Here is a 22,001-nt window from a genome sequence, read left to right as displayed (position 1 = left end):
CAATCGTCCATCATTACCACATTGGTTTGTAGATAGTTGTAATATGCACATAAACAATAAAATGGATTTTTACATTGCATGAATTAGTTAAGCGAAAGATTTAAAAAAGTACTAATGGCAAGCCAACTTATAATTCCATATAGATCGTGGTGCCATTTTGCAGATTTCAAATATATGTTTTGGGGTATAATTAGACAAATCCCTATGCATTGACAACTCATAAGAAACTCAACTTAGAATCGAGCTGATGCTCTTCTCCCCTCAATTATTCAATCACTTGTGCTATGACCCCACCTTAGAATTATTGCCATGCCTCCCTTTGTAGATATATCCGTTAATATCTAGTGTCCTTCAATGGCTCCTCCTACACCTATGATACTTGGCTAGTCCACTTGCATGCAAATCTCTTTTGGGGTTCTTCCACCACCCACCTATATCAAATGGCTTGTCTTTCCATCTTTTATCTTGGCTCCTAATCAAGTCCCTTCAATTGAAGGCTCTCCTATATGACGCTACACTACTCTAGCCACCAACCCACATGCCCTCACAGATCCTCTTGATCATCTCTACCATGTAAACTCTAGCCACCAACCCACATCCAATTGTGCCTCTTCTTGGATCATGTCTACCGTGTAAAATTACCAGTTAGATACTTTCTCTACTAAGTGAAATCTCTATCTTTTGCAAGGTGTATTGTAGACAAACTTAATGATTCTTGGTGCATTTTGCATGTTATTTGATGGTATGCTATTGACGTTCAAGGATTTTTTATGAAGGACTATAATGTTTACTTGTAATGGTTTTGGATGACAATGAGAATGCACATAGAGCAAAAACACATGAGCGTGTCATGAGATTATGGTGATGGAAAGTTGAGGGAACCGTGGCCACAAACTAATGGCAACAAAGTTATGCTTTCTACAGTGGCCTCAAGTCTCATGATTGGCAAACATTCTTGAGACACATCGTCTGAACTAGACTCGACAGTCTTAGCATAATTAATTATGAAATCTGTTTCTCAACTAGACTCTTGCAGTAACGATCTTAGCATATTCCGCTTCTGTACAAATCAGGCATTTGCATGTGGTTGTTCCTGACTTAGTAAGGCCTTCAACATTGTCAGTGCACCAATGAAGTTTACAGCACCAACCTGATATAATAACAGGAACTCCACGTTATATAAACATACCTTCAAATATTGCACTAACTCCCAAGATTTTTTGAAAGAAACATGTTTTTTTCTGGCTTACCTTTCATAAGGACAATACTCTAAATTAAACCAACACAGGAGATTCGAATGCCATTCCAGAAACAGTTGCTATAATCAAACATTGTGATGCAATTTTTATTGTTTTTGTGGAATATACATGCATACATACATACATGTATGTGTGCATGCACCCACCCAAACACACACGTATGTATGTATGCATGTATGCATAAAGGTAGGTAGCTAGATACGTAGGTAAAGAGAGAGAGGGAGAGAGAGATAGAGATAGATAGATAGATAGATAGAGAGAGAGAGAGAGAGAGTGAGAGAGAGAGAGAGAGGGGTGCACACACACAACCCATAGAAGTTGAGAATACATTCTCAGGACACATCATATTTTCCAAGATCACACAGCTTGCATTTTCATGAAAGTGTGACCGGTCTTTACAATCAAACAGAGAACAGGCTGCATTCGTTGGAAAGATTAGTCGCACTTGAGCCAAAATTCATCTGCCCCTTTTTTCCTTGATTCTATTAAGAAAAAAGATCCTAATGGCCCAACTTGAAACACTTGGCCACCCAGTGAGCCGACGGTATGTATGCAATGGGACAGTTCCCCCACCCAGGCACCAAAAGCAAGAAGTCCCATTGCAAGGCAACTATGGTGTGACAACCCTGTACCTAGAGAAGCCATGCACCCAAAGTAGGGAAGCTGACCCACCCCTTAAAGAAAAAAATAGACCCAGGCCTGCCACCCACCAATCAGAAGCCTGAGCTCACTCAGTGTTTCGAAGGTGTCCATGGAGATAGCATTCCACAGCATTTGGGTGCATGTATCAAAGCTCTACCTAGTTCTTTGGGAGCAGATGTTCTTTGAGAGCTCCTTGAAGCTGCTAAAAAGAAATGTACTATTAAATGGCTTATCAATAATCTTAAAGTCAGTCAAGGTCATAAGTTGGTGACAACATGGTCCAAATACTCTGTAATGCTGTCCATTTTTCTTAGTTAAGAAGGAATTACATACCAGATGTCAGAGAAGTAGAGGTAGGTTGCTTGCTTAAGGCCAAAGCTACTCCGCAGCATAAAAGGCCTTCCTTGCAGGCGCCTTGATGCTGGTTCCTGCTCCAGCCTTCCTGCAGCCTCCATGCCTTCTTCTGTACCTGACCAGCCGTACCTGCCACTGTACTGCCTCTGCTGCTGCTGCCGACCAGGTACCTGCTCTCCTGCTGCCGTACTATCTTTGTACTTGCTGCTGTTGCTGCTGTACCAGTCACAGCCTTCTAGACTTGTCCTTGCCGTGCCATTTCTGCCTAGATAGTGGGCTTACTGTCAGCCCTAAATGCTGACTTGGATGGACTTATGGGGTGCCCTAAAATAACCCTAACAAGGACTTGATCTGTTGCCCATGTGGGCAGCCATGTTGCTGCCCATATGGCGGCCTCACCGCTTCCCTACATGTTCATCTACTCATTTAGTATGCTGAGATGTCAAGCCCCTGAGCTCCCCTCATTTGGGGGCTTACAGGTGGGGCATTGACCCTATTTCTCCAACACTAGATGCAATAACTACAGATGGAAAATGAAATGTGTTGCAATGTAGTCTCAACAATGAACCATCAAGAGACATCCATAATGTAGCAAATTGAGATCTATACTTTCAATTCCAATGATAAGATCACAATTTTTGTACACTTCATGCAAAAAAGAGAATTATAAACAAACTCTTACATTTGCATCTCTTCTGCATCCTTCTTCAACTTTTAGGCCACTTTCTCCTTGCCTTTAACCTCAAATCCTCTTAACTCTCTCTTTCAAATCACTGTTTTGGAAAATCCATCTCATAGAGAGACAAGACATAATGAGTAGTAAGGGTTACACAGTCCATATGATTATATTATGTACAATCTATGACTTCCTTCTGGGCATAACCCTTAGCAACCAATCTGGCTTCATATTTCCTAATGCTTCAATCACTGTTGGCTTTAATCCAATAGAAGTGTCCATCAAATATCCTTAAATTTTCAATTCTAAGCTCTTTCACAATAAAAGCCTCTTCAGAAATTTTGCTTAGGAGATCTTTGGTTACAGTTCGGTAATGGAGGTACACCCCTGTGCTTACTGCTTCAGCCCATCAAGAGTTGGTATATTTATGGCCTCAGGCATGATCCTGGTTTTCTCTTCTTAAGTACAGCTCATGTGTTCAACAATGCTTCAATCACTGTTGTCTTTAATCCAATAGAAGTGTCCATCAAATATCCTTAAATTTTCAATTCTAAGCTCTTTAACAATAAAAGCCTCTTCAGAAATTTTGCTTAGGAGAGCTTTGGTTACAGTTCGGTAATGGAGGTACACCCCTGTGCTTACTGCTTCAGCCCATCAAGAGTTGGTATATTTATGGCCTCAGGCATGATCCTGGTTTTCTCTTCTTAAGTACAGCTCATGTGTTCAACAATAATGCTCCATTTAGGAGTATAAAAAATTGTCTATTCATTACAAGATTTGACAAGCTTTGTTTATATTGTCCTTCTTTATCTTTATCTGACCTAATAGTCTTGACACCTTTTGCAGTTTGATTTTCAACTATGGCAACGAATTTATTGACGTATCTAAGGACCTCAAAGTTTTCTTTCATGAAGTATACCCATGTCTTCCTGGAATAGTCATCTATAAATGTCAGAAAATAATTATTTAAGCCTACAGATCTGACATTAATCAAACCACATAGATCAAAATATATCATTTCAAGGAAAAGCTACGTCGTCAGAAAACACTATCCTTCCACTTGGGGTGAGCCTTGCGCCCGTCCCTCAATATTATATTTTCTTGGCTTTCATGTCTAAGGACATGACCTTATAATTCTAGAGCCTACTTCAGGATTCCAAAACCAGATTACCATTGATATGGAAGACAGTGGCTGGAAGCAACTGCTCATAACAAAATCCCTCTCCTAAAAAATGCATGAAATTTTATACGACCAACAACCTTGAAAGTTACGATCAGAGTTCCAAATCAAATCCCGACAGGTACTCTTACAACAAAAGTTCACTTCTACCTCACAGCAGCCAGAAAACAGTTTGTAAATTATTCAACTGTGAAAATTCGGCAGAGAGTAGAAACCGATTAAAAGAAAATAAAAGAAAATAGTCAAGCCATTTAAAACTCATATCCAGATGAAAGGGTGAATATTTTGTTAGTGAAACTTTTACTTTGCTACATACACAGGAAAAAAAGGTGATTACTTTTCATGCTTAGTACTAAGGTCACCTATTTAGAAACTAAAGCTACACATGCAGGAAAAAAAGGTGAATACTTTTCATGCTTAGTGGTCACCTATTGTATGAATGCCATTTAGACACGTATTACAAACTTTAAGCCCAAGCCTCGCACACAAAAGATTATTGGATATAAAGAAAGGAGGGGGATACAACCAGTAACAAATCAAACTTACAAAGAAAAGAGGTAGTGGAGCAGCACCTCCAGCCACCAACCAGCAGAAGCTTATGAAAAGAAACTGTGAAACCAAACAACATAGCATAATGAATAAGACTAGTTATCATGTTCAATCTATGAATTTAGGAATAAGCAGAAGGGACAAATTAAAGAAAAGGCACAAAGAAACAAGATATAATAGTCAGCTTCTCTTCACTTGTCTTAAGTTATATATTGGAAGTAAGGAGAGAACGTATTACTATTCGACCAATTACAGTTGACATGTAGAAGGAGTCAGCACCATTGTATCCCTTTGCATCACCATAGGCAGTACCCAAGTAATATACACCAAAAACCTGGCAATTGGTAAGCCAAAAGCTTAAATTAAAACTGTATCGGTGTTATCTATGACCTTGAAACTTCCTAGTTAGCATTATCTATCTTACACAGTGCAATGCATTTTTTGGGCAGAAGGACAATAGGCTTTGGTCAGCCTTAGTGACAACAGCAAATATTTTTGTTAAGGTTATAGACTTTTAGATGCAATCCATGAAATTAAAATTTTCAACCCCCCTCCAAAAAAACAAAACATTCAAAGACCTGTGAAACCAAAAGTTATTCAAATTGGGCACATTAAGTACTTTGTGTTAGTCATCAAAATCCAAAGTGTCCCCATAGTGCATGCCTGTATAATCTGGCTTATTTGAAAATTTCTTGAAAACACCATCAGGCTTCCATTTCCATTATTAACTCTGACAAAAAATCCTCGGTTTGTAGCTACCTTAACCCAGTGCTTTGAACTGTGTTTCACACTCCATAAGAACCCAAAGATACACTTTTGAATCTAATTGGTCACTTGCCATAACTTGTGAAGAAGGCGCATCAGCAATAGTTTTCACAGTTACCCACAAAACAATATTGCTGAGGCAATTAGAGAATCATTAATGCAATTTCCCCCTCGACTTAATTTATTGGGAATTTTCAAACTAAAGCACTATTGAGAATCTCTAGTTTGTTTTATTCAACACTGTTAACACAGATTGGTACAGCATCTAGTGACAGAAGTTGACATGCAAACATGCAACAGGACATTAATTAAATTTAGCACTGTGACTAACTTTTAAAGTAGCTTAAGAAGCAACTAAATTACTTGCATCAACAAACTTTATGATTGCCTTAATTCAGTGTATATTTGCTGGGTATGTGCAAAGCTCTCATTATATTCACTATTACAATATCCCATCAGTCTGCCTCGTGTGTCCCCTTTTTCACCAAGTTTGTGAGCCAGTTCAGGTTCTGATTCCCAATTCAATATCTCTTCATTTCCTGCCCAGACCTAGCAAACAATTTGCTTCCATGGGGGATGCCCTGTTAAGCTGAAAGCACCATCTAGTTCACACCAGACCAAGCCTGCTTCCAGGCTCGTTTCTCATATTAAATAAGTGGCATGTTGGATACCAGATTCTACTGCATACCCTCTCAGAGACCCCTCAGTTTACACAGAGATTGATCTAAAAAAGCTAATTTAGAGGGACATATGGCCTCCAATCTTTTGATGCCTTACTGGAACTTTGAAAACTAGAGCTTCACCTCAAATTTCTGGACTAGTAATCCCACTCCTCAAATTCATTGTATCAGTTTCTTTTAGTCTCATAGACCTTTTTTAATCTTCCAAAGACTTTTAGTAGACTTTCTTTCTTTCTTTCTAGACAATCCCACAATACTCTTCGAATTTTCTGATCTCAGCCTGCCTAAGGGGCTATGTTTTAAACAAACACGGTTGGGGGGTGATAACAAATGGTAACAAAACATACTCTTGTGTACGACCACGCTAACCCTCAAATTTACGCTTTTGTTGTTCAAAAGAGTAGAGTGAATGCTAACTAGAACTTAAAAGACACATAAAACAGAAAACATTAATGTAATTGGTCAAGTAACTCTGCAGGCCTTGGTCTGACCAGGAGAAAAACAGCAAACGTTGAAAATGACTTTGCACAAAGAACTCAGAGGACAACGTTCACCTATAGCCTATCAGATGTGATACAGGGAATATGATTTGAGTGATTAATAAAAATAAGAAAAAAAGATTCCTTGGGTTTTAAATGGAAGCACACCGATATTGAGTTCCAATTAGGCCTAATTTCTGAGAACCCTAAACAGGTCAACCTATTCACCACGTAAGTAAATGGTGAGCTAGTCCCTAATCAGATCTTTATTGAGCTGGAATCACCATCTTGACAGCAATCAAACAAAGGAAACACACCCTACCTAAGCCTGGGCAATTTAAAAGCATTGGGAACACGTTGACAGGAAAATTAGTTGCATTTTTTATTAAAACATCTAGAAAAATGGTTTGGCAAGATCAACCCAATCCTCAACATAGACAAATGATGGCACACCCCACACCATATAGCTCCGAAAATTAGCATAGAGAAACATACCACTGCAAGAAGAGCTCCAACCCTGATCCATTCCACTCTGATACTCTTCAATTCAAAGACAATACCTGGAAACAAAATTCTGTAGACATTGGATCATGGCCTGATATATAAGTTAAAGCAGAAATTATAAAATGTATATCTGTAGCTTTTGCCAAAATGTATAGAGAAGCTCACCATGCTGCATGAGATATATATATAGAAATTTAGATATAAATGCTTCAAATAATGTGAGTCTCAACAGGAATGGGGTTCAGTACAGTAAAGATTTGATACCAAGCAATCTGTGAAATAAAACATTTCAATTTCAGAGAGCAGTAAGTGCAATCAGAATCAGCCTCCTAGATTCAACCTGTGGTGTTGAACCTCATTAAGGGTAACTGCTTGACTTCAGAGATGATTCTATTATGTTACCACACATTGACTTAGAGGATGCAGGTTTGCTGCAAGTCTCAATGGACAGACGAGCCCCTAACACATCTTATGGGCAGGCATTGCTTGATCTAGGCAGGATGCATGATCTCATTATTTATAATGGTCTTGATAGATGGCCATCCTCGGGTGGTTTTACTTGCTTCCCTCATGGAAGGGGTTCCAGCGTCGTTGACTACATCATAGGATCCCCTGCCTTTGCCTCACGCATCACTAACTTTTCTGTTGCACCACTACCTCCTGGGGCTGACCACACCTATCTCTTCTTCCATATCTCCATACCCCGCCTCGGAGTACCCTTCACCCCTCCAATCACTCACAACACTTATCAGGATATACATTTCTCTATAGTCTTTCACCTAGGTACTCAGCAGTGAGCACATCTTTATACACTCCTCACATATATTGACTTCATACACCTACTAGAGGACCGCACTGCCCTAGTCACCCGCTCACTTCATGAAGCTGCACTTCGCGCCTTTCCTCACACTACTCGCTCTACTTGCCCACCACCACTTGGGACTGTCCCTTGCAATAGTTGGTACGATGATGAGTGTAAAGCTTTGTTGCAATAGTTGGTACGATGATCAGTGTAATGCTTTGTGCCACCAACTCAGATTCGAAACCAAACATAATCTACCAAACGAACTTGACACAATACGTGGGTACCATCGATTGGTTCATAGGATGAAACAAGAGTTTATCCGCCGAAACGAGGAGTAACAACTCCAAAGAATTTTGGCGGAGATTTCTAGAGAGACGGTCCCCTTCACCTCTCGCCGACACTAAAGTTTGATATGGATATACACGCACATTACATGTCATCCTGGATCAGCCCACTCCTGACCTTTCACACATACCTCATCCAACTTCTTGTACACTCTTCACTAAGGGGGTGTTAAGGACGCTATGATGAAGCTTCATAACGGCCGAGCAAAAGATCATGAGGGTCTATGCACTGAATTCATTGCATATGGGATTAACGTCCTTGCTCCGATCCTAGCAAAGCTCTTTAATGAAGATGTTTGCCTTGGCTTCCCACGCACTTGGACTCTTAATACTATCTCACCTATCCACAAGGCAGGGGATCCCATGGACCTGGGGAACTATAGGACCATTATGATTGGGCATGTCATGTCCAAGATTTATGCATCATTGCTTGATTGGGAGGTCAGTCCATTCACAGAGATGTGGGGGCTTAGAGCTTATGGACGAGTCGGGTTCAAACATGATCATGGGACCATGGACCACATTCTCACGCTTAGATGTATTATTGAGGAGGCGAGGTCACGGAGACGGAGCGTTTATTGTTGCTTCGTGGATTTCCGCAAAGCCTTTGAAACAATTCCTAGAGCCCGCTTCATCAGGCATTTGCAAGACTTGTGCTGTGATCATGAGATTATTTGGTCTGTTATGGCACTTTACGAGAGAGTCTCAGGCAGGGTTCGGACAGGAGCTAGGTGGACAGATGAGATTTTGAGTATGCTTGGAGTCAAACAAGGATGTGATGTCCTTTATCATCCACCTTGTTTGGCCTCTACATCGATGAGCTTAAGGCAATCATGAAGACACTAGGGGGGTTTGGATGCTCTCTTGCTGGCACTTTGATTCATATATTGCTTTATGCAGATGATGTGGTACTCCTAGTCTCCTCATTTGAGAGACACTTGGATGCCCTATAGTATTTCTATGAGTCGCATGAAACTTATGGAAAAACCAAGGTTACAATCTTCAATACATCTCGGGTCACGAGCGGCTTACTTTGGACAGGTCACCGGTCAACATTGTTTCATCATATACCTACTTGGGGGTTATCTTTTTGTCATGTGCACGGATTGGTATCTAACGTGTACTGGGTACACAAGACTAGCTCAGGTAGCCTGAGGAGGCTTAGAGCTAGGCAGGCTTGATTCTCAGGTTGAGTGGCAAGGGTACAAACCAGTTAGAGGTCTTCGCTATTTTTTGCGCTTGGGGCCCGAGTCTATATAAGGGGCCCAGAAGTTCAGTTCTCAGAGAGCCGATGGAAGCAAGTCTCGTTCCCAGGTGCTAGGTCTGATCCTAGATTGAGTCGCGGATGCATACTTGCATCATAGCGTAGCCCAAGGCCCAGCAGCAGATCCTAGGCTTCACAGCGCCACATGGTGGTATGGGACACTAGGCTGGTTAGGATCTGGTTGGGAGTTCGTGCTAGTAGCTCAACTCGTGGCTCGGAGGAGACATCTCCTGATTCAAGATTGCATCCCATAGATGTCATGGTTGGGTGGAGAGCAACCTGCTCACTTTTCTCATGTTTGGTGTGTTCTTGTGTTTGCTTGCAAATCAGAGGTTTCAAAAGTGCTAGGGTCGTGTCAGTTAGTATCAGAGCCAACTCTTGAGGTAGAAACTTCTGTTGCGAGAATTTTGGACTAATTTTTCTCCAGGTGTGTCCTAATTTCGAAATACGTGTTCATTCCTGCTGGTTCATCAGTTAAGGGAAGTTGTATTAGATTGGGATAGAAGGAAGGAGAGAGAGAGAGTGCAGGGTGATTTCGTTGTAAGATGTGACAGGCTGAGAGAGAGGGAGAGAGGTGTAGTTAGGAGGAAGCTGTGAGGTCCGGGTAGAGGCATCAGAAGGGAGTCAGGAGAGAACGAAGAGCTAGGGCGAACCAAAGGGGATCCCCTGCGTTGGCCGGCTGCTCAGGGATTGTGATGGCAGGTAGAAGGGGAGCGCAGGAAGGTGCGCAGCAGGATAGGGCTAGATCGCAATCTAGGCCAGTTGCTTTTCGGGGGGGGGGTTGACGCTTAAAAAAGCACTATCCCTCCATTTTTGGAGGGTGAGCTTTGGAAAAGCATGGCTTTACTAAAAGCCTGCTCTCCCGCTATTAGTTCGGCCAATTTGCCTTCTCCCATAGCTTGTAGATTGCGCAACATTCTAGCCCCTCTACACCTTCACGCCTGAGAGCTAGAACACATGTACGGCCTGCTGCAGCACTTTGTACGGACAGCCAAGAGCGGAATCCCAGGTCCAAGAATCCGAGCTGACTCGTCAGCTTAGCACAGCCAGCTTACCTTCTCCATCGACCAGCTTTCCCTTCTTCCATCGCCTCCTTCCTGGCCAGCTTTCACTTCGTTTCTACCTCCTAGCTCCGAGGCCACCTGCTTGCTTCCCTTCTCTAGCCTATCTTCTTTTCAGATCAGATTTCAGTCATGGCTGATTCCGTAGATCCCGAGCTTGCGATGGGAGACCAGGATATGAACTACCATGCGGAGGATGACCAGGGTCTCTACAATGATTTGATTACGAAGACAGCCTTAAGTGAATTCACCACTGCTCTTGATGAAAAGTTTGAGCAGGTTAACACGAATCAAACGGGGTTGACACAGCAACTCCATGTTGGGTGTTGGAAGCAATGGAAGCTCAAAAATGGAAGCACAATGGAGGAAAACGAGATGCTATAATAGATTGCTGCAAAAACTGAAGTGTGGAGGCTCAAGGGAGAACCAACATAACAAAACCCTAGGGCTAACTACCCTAACTGGACTAAGTGTCCTAACTGACCTAGATGGTACATAAACTAACTATACCAATAGTCCTAACTGACTATAACTAGGCCTACAAGGCTCATACCAAGGTATAAGTGGCATCTATGGATAGCCCATGAGATAGCCTACAAATTCCCCTCCATGGTATGGGCTGAAGTATCCTGGACATGGCTCAGGATACCTAAATATCTAGTGTCACGGTTGCACATGTCCGTCTCGTAGGATATAGCAACCTATGATTGTACAGAGTACAACAGGACAAGTTACAAAAGGTACTTTGTTTAAAGCTTGCCGAAAAGCCTCAAACTTAGGTCGAGGTAGAGCCTTCATAAAAAGATATGCCAAGTTGTCTTCAGTGGGAACATAAGACAACTCAATATCACCTGCTGATAATCGCTCTCTCACATAGTGATAGTGAACCTCAATGGCTTTGTGCGAGCATGGAAAACCGGATTCCGTGCGACAACCAAAGCACTCTGACTATCAGTGAAGATGACGGTAGGAGCAGTCTGATATGCACAAAGATTTGCAAGTAGCTTCCGAAGCCAAACACACTCCACTGTAGCTGTAAAAGCCGCTCTGTACTCAACTTCACAGCTAGAAGTAGCAACTATACTCTGCTTCTTGCTGAACCAAGAAACACATGAAATACCAAGCATAAAACAATTGCCACTATGTGACACACGAGTGTCAAAACAACCAGCCCAATCACTATCAGTGAACTCATGCATGACAAGTGAAGTATCAGCCCCATAAAGAAGGCCTAAATGCTGAGTGCCTTTAAGATATTTGAAAACACGCTTCACGGCATGCCAATGGTGCATAGATGGGCTGTGCATATATCTGCTTAACTGTGAGACAGCATACTGTAGATCAGGTCTCGTATGGCATAGGTTAATCAAACAACCAACTACCTACTGATAAAGAGTGACATCTCATGTACCGCTGCCATCCTCAGAAGAGAAGTGAAAACCAGTCTCTAATGGTGTGGATACTGGCTTGCAATCCTCAAACTGAAAACGCTGCAAAAGATGTCCAATATACTTGGATTGTGACATCAAAATGCCCCCCTCACTGCTAGCAAATTGAATGCCCACATAGTAGTGCAGAAGACCAAGATCACACATAGCAAATGTCTGCTGCAAATCAACTTTAAAATCTGCAATTTGCTGAGCATGTGTCCCAGTTACAAGCATGTCATCCACATAAAGGACTAAAATCAGCAAATCTGTCCCACGTTTGCAGATGTAAAGGGTAGCCCTTGTAGGGCTGTTCTAAAAGCCAAGTGTGAGCAAATGAGAATGAATTTAAACCTCAAAGCCAGGAGGTTGGGAAACATAGACCTCTTCCTGCAAATGCCCATGAAGGAAAGCTGTCTTAATATCAAGCTGATGTATCTGCCAATGAAAGTGGGCAGCAAAGGCAATAACAATGCGAATGGTAGTGATCTTAGAAGTGGGAGCAAAAGTCTCCTCAAAGTCAATGCCATGCTGCTGAGCATAGCCCTTAGCAACAAGACGGGCTTTGTAACGGTCCACTAAACCATCAGCTTTCCGTTTGAGCTTGTAAACCCACTTAGTTCCAATGGCATTCTTGCCATAAGGCAAATCACACAACTCCCAAGTGTCATTCTGATGGATAGAATCCAATTCAGCTTGCATGGCCTTCATCCAACAATCATTCTAAAAGGCATCTTGATGACATAATGGCTCTTCATTGCATGCTGTAGCAACCAAAGCATAAGCAACAAAACTAGCATGCTCTTTCCAGACAGCTTCTCTCGTATGGGCTGGCAGAGGAGTGTCTTGTTTGCTGTCTTTTAATGTGTCAAGGAGCCAACAGGGTACCTTTTTAGGCTCCTGAATTTTTGCTCTTTCTTGGTCAAGAGCCCGGTGCAAATGATCCTGATCAATGATAGGCATATCAGGCTGAATTTCTGCATGCACTTGGGGCTGTAAATGACCAACAGATGGAGGAGGGACAACCTCAGATGGAACATCATCCAGAGCATCGGATGGAAACAAAGGCATCAAGCTGTCAAATATGTCTGGGGCATCAACAATGGGCTGTTTTTGACAGTCCAGCAAAGGCATAGTCGAAGATTCATCAAACACAACATCCCGACTGACAAAACACTGCCCGTGCGGGGCTGATATAGCTTATAGCCCCTGCTCTCTGAACTATATCCAAGAAAAATGCATTTAATAGCTTTATCATCCAACTTAGTGCATCTCAGTGAAGGCACATGAGCATAAGCTAAGCATCCAAAAGTCCTCAAGTGGGAAATGCGAGGCTTACGACCCGTCCAAGCCTCATAAGGTGTGATAGTCTGCAATGCCTTTGTAGGACATCTATTCAAGATGTAATTTGCACACATGACGGCATCCAACCACAACCTATTAGGCAAATGTTTGCCTTTCAACATGCATTTGGCCATTTCCATCGTTGATCTATTCTTCCGCTCAGCCACGGGATTCTGTTGAGAAGTATAAGGCACCGTGCATCGATGATTAATGCCACGGGAAGCCAAAAAAACAACAAACTCCTTCGACATGTATTCACCCCCCCTATCTGTATTAATGTGAGCAATGTGCAACCCACTCTCATTCTCAGCCAAGGCAATAAAGTGCTTGAAGCATGAAGAAACATCAGACTTGGATTTCAATGCGAAAATCCAAGTGTACCTGGTGAAATCATCAATAAAAGTAACAAAATAGTAAAACCCCCCAAGAGCTGCAACCCTCATGGGTCCACAAACATCACTATGAACCAGATAAAGCTTACGTGAAGCACCAACTCTCCCATCCTTGGGAAACGCAGCACCGTGCATCTTACCAAGTAAGCATGGTTCACAAATGTTTGGTTAAGCATATGCATTTTGGGAAGATCCACAACCATATCTTCCTTATATAACTTCACCAGGGCTTCAAAATTTAGGTGTCCAAACCTCTCATGCCACAAATGAGTATCTGCCATGGTAGAATCAATAGCAAAGGCATGTGCATCGACAAGTGCAGCATCATCATATGAACATCTGTCATATGCATCAAGTCTGTAAAGACCGCTAGACAATGTGCCAGTCAAAACCAGGGTAGAGGCATGTGTAACATCATACACTGCACACCTCACACCATCAAAAATAACCTGAAAGCCACATGTAGCAATGGCTGAAATAGAAATGAGGTTCTTACGAATGCCTGGAACATAAAGCACATGCTCTAGAGTGACAATACCACCAGAGACAGAAGTAAGAGCAACTTGCCCAATACCTTTCATGGTATATGATGCATTATTGGGACATGTGAGACTGCCCCCCTTAGATGTAAGCTCCAATGATCTGAATAACTTCCTAGAGGAAATGATGTGCTTGCTAGCACCACTATCAAAGAACCAGGCATCACAAACATCTAAAACTGCCATACAAGCATCATGAACATCAGGATTATACTGACGAGTAACCAAGAAAGCCCAATGGTGGTCTTGTGCGAAATTAGCGAACTCATGTCGATCTTCTGCACTAGAAGAACCAAATACTATAAGGCCAGACTCTTTCTTTTTCTTTTCAGATGCTATGCACTTCCTGCATTTAGAAATATCATTCCCAGGTTTTCTGCAATAGTTACATCTCTTCTTCTTTTCGTGATCCCCTGAAGAAGAGGCACCATGTGAATGATCAGCATGGAAATGAGAGGGCTTTCCAATTGAAACCTTGCCTTTACCTTTGTGTTTATGATGGGCAGCAAATGCTCGATTACTAGCCATAGTAGCATTGTGATTCACACGGCTTTGCTCCTCCTGAAGAAGAAGAGCAACAAGCTGGTCAAATGAGAAATGATTGGCATCACCCCCTGCAACCCATCTCAATGTAGTAGCAAAGCCTTAATATGAATCAGGAAACCCATCAAGGGTATTAGAAACCAGCTGAGAATCAGGCATAATCTCATCAATGTTGGCCAACTGCTTTTTCAAATCCTTCACATTAGTGAGATAGGCATCCATGTCATCACCCTTATCAAGCTTTAAATCTTTCAACTGCCTACGGAGATAGGCAACCCTCGCCTCATTCCGCACCTGATACAAAGATGCAAGTTGATCCCATGCTTGCTTAGCTGGCTTACAAGACCGAATATGAGGGATAATAACCTGTTTCACTGAAAGAGCAATCAAGGCATGTGCTTTGGCATCACGACCATCCCACTGAATTTGCTCCTGTGAAGGAGGCAAAACACCTGGAGCAAGAGGTGCAGGAGTCCTGGCTGTAGCAGTAGAACCATCACCTGAAGACCCATCACCTGAAGAAGTAGAGGCTGCAGGTGTAGCACCAGTAACAGTGCGTGTAGGCTTGGCCTCAGAACCTTAAACAATATGCCATAGATTCTTGGCAACCAAAACATGTCCCATCATGTATGACCACATGGGGTAATTGGTGCCATCAAGCTTGTCATCGGCCCCAATCAGCCCAAACAAATCATCTTTGCACCAGACATGGTGCTGAAATACAAGGCAAATGCACCAACTGGCAAAGCAAATGAGAGAAAGGCAACCTCTCAGAATCAAGTGCCAAAAAACCGCCCAAGCTTCAAAGCTTATGTCTGCAAAAGACTCTACTGTCCCACGGTGTACCTGTTGCAAGAAAAATCCCCAAAGGCAACACGAGGCCTTTCCGAAATGCAAATGAAGCAAAAAACAAGCCAATGCAACAACGGCTTACCCAATGATGAACAGCAGTGACAGGCTCTGAAAGCGAGCAAATGAGGGTTGGAAATGAGAATTACAGCAAAAGAAGTGCTCCCACGAGGAGGAGAGCATGTAGAAATGCAGAGAAAGAGATCCAATGGAGAGAAGCTCGCAGCCCGAGGCAAAGGGATGCCCAATGAGGAGAGAAGGGCTCAAAGAGAAGTCTTCGGATCCATTCAGCAGCTCTAAATGGCTCCAAACGCCAGCACGCAGCTCGAGGCAGCTCCGAAATGCTGGCACGCAGCACGGGGCAGTTCCAAAATGCTGGCATGCAGCTCGAGGCAGCTCCAAAATGCTGGCGCGCAGCTCAAGACAGCTCTGAAATGCTGGAAAATCTAAGAAATGACTGGTGCACACCCCGAGGCAGCCCGTACTGCAGTGAATGTACTGAAATTCTGACAAACCAGATAGAAGTACGGAATTTTTTGATAGATGTACGGATTTTCGTACAATTTCTGACAGATGTATGGATTTTTGTACAATTTCTGACGCATGTACAGATTCCGTACAAATTCTAGCGCATGTACGGAATTTTTTTATTTAAAAAAATTAACAGGTTCAGAATTCCGTACAGATGTTGTAGATGCTCGTGTGTGGCCATTTTTTGCTGCAGCAGGCTGGAAAATGCACCGAAAAACAGTTTCCTTCGCGAGAAGTGCTCCAAAGTGCGGTCTTCTCGCTACAAAATGAGGTTTTTCCGCGACAGAAGTGCTTGGAAAGGTCTCAAACACTCATGGGAGTGTAAAAACCAGCAAGATCAGCAAGAATAAAAGCTCCAGAGGTTGCCAAACAACTTGGGAAAGCTGTCAATGGCTGAGGGAATGGATTCCCAACCTACTCTAATACACTGTTGGGTGTTGGAAGCAATGGAAGCTCAAAAATGGAAGCACAATGGAGAAAAACGAGATGCTGCAAAAACTGAAGTGTGAAGGCTCAAGGGAGAGCCAACATAACAAAACCCTAGGGCTAACTGCCCTAACTGTACTAAGTGACTTAACTGACCTAGATGGTACATAAACTAACTGTACCAATAGTCCTAACTCACTATAACTAGGCCTACAAGGCTCATACCAAGGTATAAGTGGCATCTATGGATAGCCCATGAGATAGCCTACACTCCAAGGGATTCAGACTACACTCACACTTTTGACTAGCACTGTTCACGCACACACGCATGTGGATGCCATGGCTTCAGTGTTAGGTCCGAACATCGCTCCAGATCCTTTTCCTGGAGATCAGAAGTCTCGTACCAAGAAGGTTGTTGACACTTGGTTGCACAAGTGGCAAGTACACTTCCAGTTTCACCCTTATCCAGATGACAAGAAAATACAGCTTGCAGCAAGGTTTATGTCAGGAAAGGCTTTATTGTGGTGGAAGGAACTCCGACCCAAGCCTGCAACATGGATAGAATTTGAAGGGATCTTCTAGAAAGAGTTTCTGAAGGAGGAAGATTACGATATCGTAGGCAAGCTCAAGGCCCTCGATATGTCCAAGCTAAATATGACTTTTGAGGTTTATCTTCAAAGGTTCGGGATTTGCAGACCAGAGCTACAAATTTTGTGGATGGTTTGCCTGACTCGTACAAGTTACAGATCAAGAACAACAAGTGTATCACTTTGCAAGAGGCCATGAATTACGCACGCATCTATGATGATACCATCGCCAGCGCAAAGGCAACCACAGTTGCCGACACGGGTGGGAAGAACAAGAGGAAGTTCTTCCAGTCTACCACTCGTACCGGGGAGTCGAAGTTTATAGACAACGCCTCTAAGAAACATTCGACTCATGCGAAGAATGGTCGTGCCCGTTTCCTTCGTACATTGAAGTTAAAGAAAGAGAGACGTTGCTTCATATGCAAGGAGTGGGGCCACATAAGGAATGATTGTCCTAAGCGTAAGAACCAGATGCAAGCGCCCGGACCAAAGCTTCAGGGACCGAAGCTCCATGCAGATCTGGGTATCAAAGCTAAGGGAGCTAATCAAGTTTCGATGACAAGTATTTCTGTAAATGTCATTACTTGCCCACTTTCTTGTAATTGCACTTTTAACAATTCGTTATTTGGTTCCCATTTCCGAGTTTATGGAGAAGTTAGAAACCAAAGAGTTCACATTCTCTTTGACCCAGGCAGCTCTCACAACTTTGTTAATTACAAACTTGTGCAGAAGATGGGGCTGTTCACGATACCTAGCGATCACACCTATGAGGTGCAGCTTCCAGCTGGGATGCAGTTTTGGGATCGCAAGATTGAAGCACTTTCTATCCAGATTCAAGACTACACAGCTGCTCTTACGTGCTATGTCATGCACTTGGAGCATGTGGACTTGTTAATTGGAATAGAGTGGTTTAAAACCCACGATATTCGGGTTGGATGGAAGAAACATACCCTTTCTTTTTTGGATAAGGACACCCAATTTTGTATTCAGTGTGATAATATTCCCTCTTCTCAGGGACCTATTGTATCTACGATGCAGCTTCGGAATATAATAAACACTTCTCATTATGTTGTGTATCAGTGTGTTTTGATTCCGCTTTCCTCATTTGTTGTTTCTATTGATAACAAAAATAATTTAAGTGTGTTTGAACACCGTGAATTGAGAACGTTGTTAGATGATTTCATAGATGTATTCCTTGCTCAACTACCAGAAGGTTTACATCCAAAAAGGGCAGTAGATCATCGCATAGATATAGTACCTGGGGCTCAACCTATTAGTGTTCCACCTTATAGGATGAACCAGCTTGAGGAGGATGAGTTAGCTTCACAACTACAAGATTATATGAATATGGGCTATATTCGCCCAAGTAAATCACCTTGGGGAGCACCTGTTCTCTTAAGAAAGAAGAAAGATAATTCGTGAAGAATGTGTATATAGATTATAAACGATTGAATAAAGTAACAATTAAGAATCGATACCCTCTTCCTCGTTCCGATGATTTGGTAGACCGTTTGGCTGGAGCGAAGTATTTCACTAAGATTGATTTGCGTACGGGTTATCACCAAATCCGTACCTATGCTAAACACATAGATCGAACCGCATTCCGACTAGGTATGGCCACTACGAGTTTCTCGTATTACCTTTTGGTTTGACCAATGCTCCTACCACCTTCCAGCAAATGATGAACGATTTGTTTCGAGATTTTTTGGGCAAATTTGTTGTCATGTTCGTAGATGACATCTTGGTATATAGCCGAACGCTAGAGGATCCATTGGACACCTCCGGATTATCTTAGTTATACTAAGACAGCATAAGCTTTATGCCAAGATGAGTAAATGTGACTTCTTTATGAAGGAGATCATTTACTTCGGACACAAGATTTCTTCTGAAGGTATTAGCATTGATCTGGATCGTATCCAGAGAAGGTTTTAGAATGGCCTATCCCTCAGGCTGTAAAACAACTTCGTTCTTTCCTAGGATTCACGGTTTTTCTAAAAAAGTCTGTGCGTGATTATTCACACATCACGGCACCCTTAACCAACATATTGAAAGGTCGTGGACGCAGGTCTACGAAGCCGAACTCTTGGAATGATGCATTGAACAAGGCTTTTGAAACCTTGAAGTTAACTATCAAGGAAGCACCCATTCTTGCATTTATATACCTAGATGAATCCAGGAACATTCCCAAACTCATCCTCTAAAAACACAACATAGTGCACTTTCAATCTCATGATAGTCACTCACAAGGTTGAAAACCATAAACTCCATCATGCATAACAGGGACTAGCTACTATGACATCCCCACTGACGTCATCAGCGCCCAACAGTGGGTATAGACCATAGTATAAAAATATGCTCTCACACATACAAATCCACACACCCACACATACTTGAGCATCCATTTACACAAAGTCTTCGTACTAAGTTTCTGTCGACACTCCGGAGATGAAGGGCAGACTCAGCCATGATGAAGGCTAGCACTAAAGGAGAAGGCTAATCAAAAGGTAGTCCAAAATCTCTTCATTCAAGCTACAACTGCTTGTGAAGTCTAAACATTTTCATTTTAGTCTCTCCCCAACGAGCATCTAAATCTAAATCTCGCTGATAGGGCAACGCACCATTTAAGATAGAAAGAATTATCATAATACCAGCAGGCCGCAATCCTACCCGGCCTTATGTTTTAGAGGCCGATGCGAGTGATTTTGCGATTGGGGCAGCTTTATTCCAAGAGGGCAGACCTGTAGCTTTTGAGAGTAAGAAGCTAGACAACACCCAATATCGGAGGGCCATGGTAGCTTGGAGCACCATCATCTTTCCTAAACATGAGCCTCAGCATTATCGATCCTGACATTCACTACACATTCGTACTAGGTAAGTTGGTGATCAGAAACTACTTGGAAATGAACGTGGAAGGATTTCTTTAACAATTAGAATCTAGCATGCATTCCCTCCAAAGGTGATGATTGGCCACCTAGCATGAATGCTCACTTTGGGTTTCCATGTCCCCTCCTGGCAGCAATTATTAGAAGCTAGTGACAAATTGGAGGATCCCTCAAAATAAAATCACCATTAGACCTAGGACAAGAGGGATCCTTCAATTATGCTATTGATGACTTAGGATGTCCATTGAGTTTTTTAGATGCATGCACTGGTCCAAGTTGGTAATCTTTTACAAAAGAGACTAGTAAGTTCAAAATATCATGTATCTAGATAAGTGTACTCAACGTACCAAACAAAGTCACTGGAAAGAGCAAAAGTGCAACTCCAATGACAAAGATGTAGGCTCCTGTGAGAAATGCCACCTGTGAAGGCTTCCTTATTGATCTTACATCAACTGGAAACCATGCCTTGTCCTTGCTTTTCAGCACTCCCACTCTTTGTTCTTTGACTGCCTTAATGTTTCCATCTGCAGCAGATGAACCTTTGAAGCTTTGAACATCTGCTTTCTGGATCCTACCACATAAGCCAGGTCTTAGCAAATTGACTGAAATTCACTCTCAAGCACTTGCACATACACCCAAATTATTGTCAGGTTCAGGAAATATCATGAAGTTATATATAACATGACTTATTTCTAAAATACCACTGCCAACTGCATTCATAGCATAATAGTGAAAAAAGATTATCTCAAAAGACTTTACCTGATTTCACCACTTGACGCTAATGACACGACTTCACCAAAATGAGGTGTGTCACTAATTAGTCCACAGGCTACACAACCAGCAATGCTAATCGCTGTGTGCTTCAATTGAAATGCAAAAATAACAGCAAGCATGTCTCCACTTCTACCAGCATGAGCTTCTCCTTCAAGGTGCCCCATTACAATGATGTCCCCATCTGCACGTACAACAGCTCCCCTGTTCACATTACCTTTAACCTTCAAAGTAAATAATATATCAGTTTAATGCACATGCAGCTCTTTACACATCAGTTGCTAAAACAGAAACACAAATTTAATCCATCAGATCATTCCCACCCATTCAGAGTGGCCAACTGTGGTATCAGCTGTTTAAAACTTTAGTATTAAGGCAACAATATAAAAGATAGCTTAAGAGTAGAGGACTATTATCACAGGTATGTCACCCACAGGTGAATGCAATGCAATTTTTGCCTGTACAATCATTTGGCATAGGCTCTGCCTCATATGTGATCTTCTAAGGTGGAAGCTGTAGATTAGGCAATCATGAACACAGGACATGGATAGGACAGGCAGCATGGAGGGGGCCAATTCAACAGGTGGCCAAATGTCCTTGGGATAGCCATGCGGCTCTATGCTGCCATGCAATCCTGAAGCAGGTTTGAGGCTGCCAAGTAAGATAAGCACAGAAAGGGAAGGTATGGACAGCACAAAACCCAAACAAGGCGACAAAGACGCAAAGAGGACCACAAAGCCATGTAGCGGCAACCCAAGGGGCTGACTGCACAGACAGACCCTGATTGGATCACTAACCTCTCTTGCAGGTCAGGTCAGCAAGGGGGGGCATCAGTCTACAGCACCAGGGCCTTGCCTCCATATTCTGCATCTAAGTCTACAGACTGCATCCCTCTTCAATCAGCAGCCTTCAGTGTCAAACCAACTGGACAGCGTCAAATCAAGGGAGTACTGAGGTTACTAACGATCAGCCTTGAGCAGCCTTCATGTGAGCCTCCATGTATAGGGCAACGTGCTCCACTATGCCTCCTGCTAAATTTGTGGAACCACCTGCCAGGCTCTGTCAAAAATCCTGGTAAGGATTCCTGCTAAGAGCCTAACACTTGGGTAGCCTGATTGCGCATCTTGGATACCAAAATAAGCTAAAAT

At 42.5% G+C, this 22,001-nt stretch overlaps 1 protein-coding gene across 3 annotated transcripts in view; it reads right to left on the bottom strand.

Moving 5' to 3' along the window:
• Positions 1 to 879: 879 nt before the first annotated feature.
• LOC147893967 (uncharacterized) overlaps positions 880 to 22,001 on the bottom strand; it is a 37,335-nt gene continuing 16,213 nt past the window's right edge. Inside the window, exons 3-8 of one of the 3 annotated variants that reach the window (XM_087386257.1) lie at positions 20,842 to 21,077; positions 20,430 to 20,653; positions 7,080 to 7,144; positions 4,914 to 4,994; positions 4,658 to 4,720; positions 880 to 1,150 (exon numbers count right to left, since the gene is read on the bottom strand). In XM_087386257.1, coding sequence (XP_087242383.1) covers positions 1,070 to 1,150; positions 4,658 to 4,720; positions 4,914 to 4,994; positions 7,080 to 7,144; positions 20,430 to 20,653; positions 20,842 to 21,077 — 750 coding nt within the window. In that variant the 3' untranslated portion in view covers positions 880 to 1,069. Of the gene's footprint in view, positions 1,151 to 4,657; positions 4,721 to 4,898; positions 4,995 to 7,079; positions 7,145 to 20,429; positions 20,654 to 20,841; positions 21,078 to 22,001 lie in introns of all 3 variants that reach the window. The other 2 variants (XM_087386255.1, XM_087386256.1) reach the window with 2 other exon arrangements.

Source organism: Dipteris shenzhenensis, chromosome 15 (assembly GCF_047967505.1).
Source record: "Dipteris shenzhenensis isolate YYH24624 ecotype China chromosome 15, Dip_SZ_1.0, whole genome shotgun sequence".
Taxonomy (NCBI): Eukaryota; Viridiplantae; Streptophyta; class Polypodiopsida; order Gleicheniales; family Dipteridaceae; genus Dipteris; species Dipteris shenzhenensis.
This window is presented reverse-complemented; position numbering and strand designations above follow the sequence as displayed.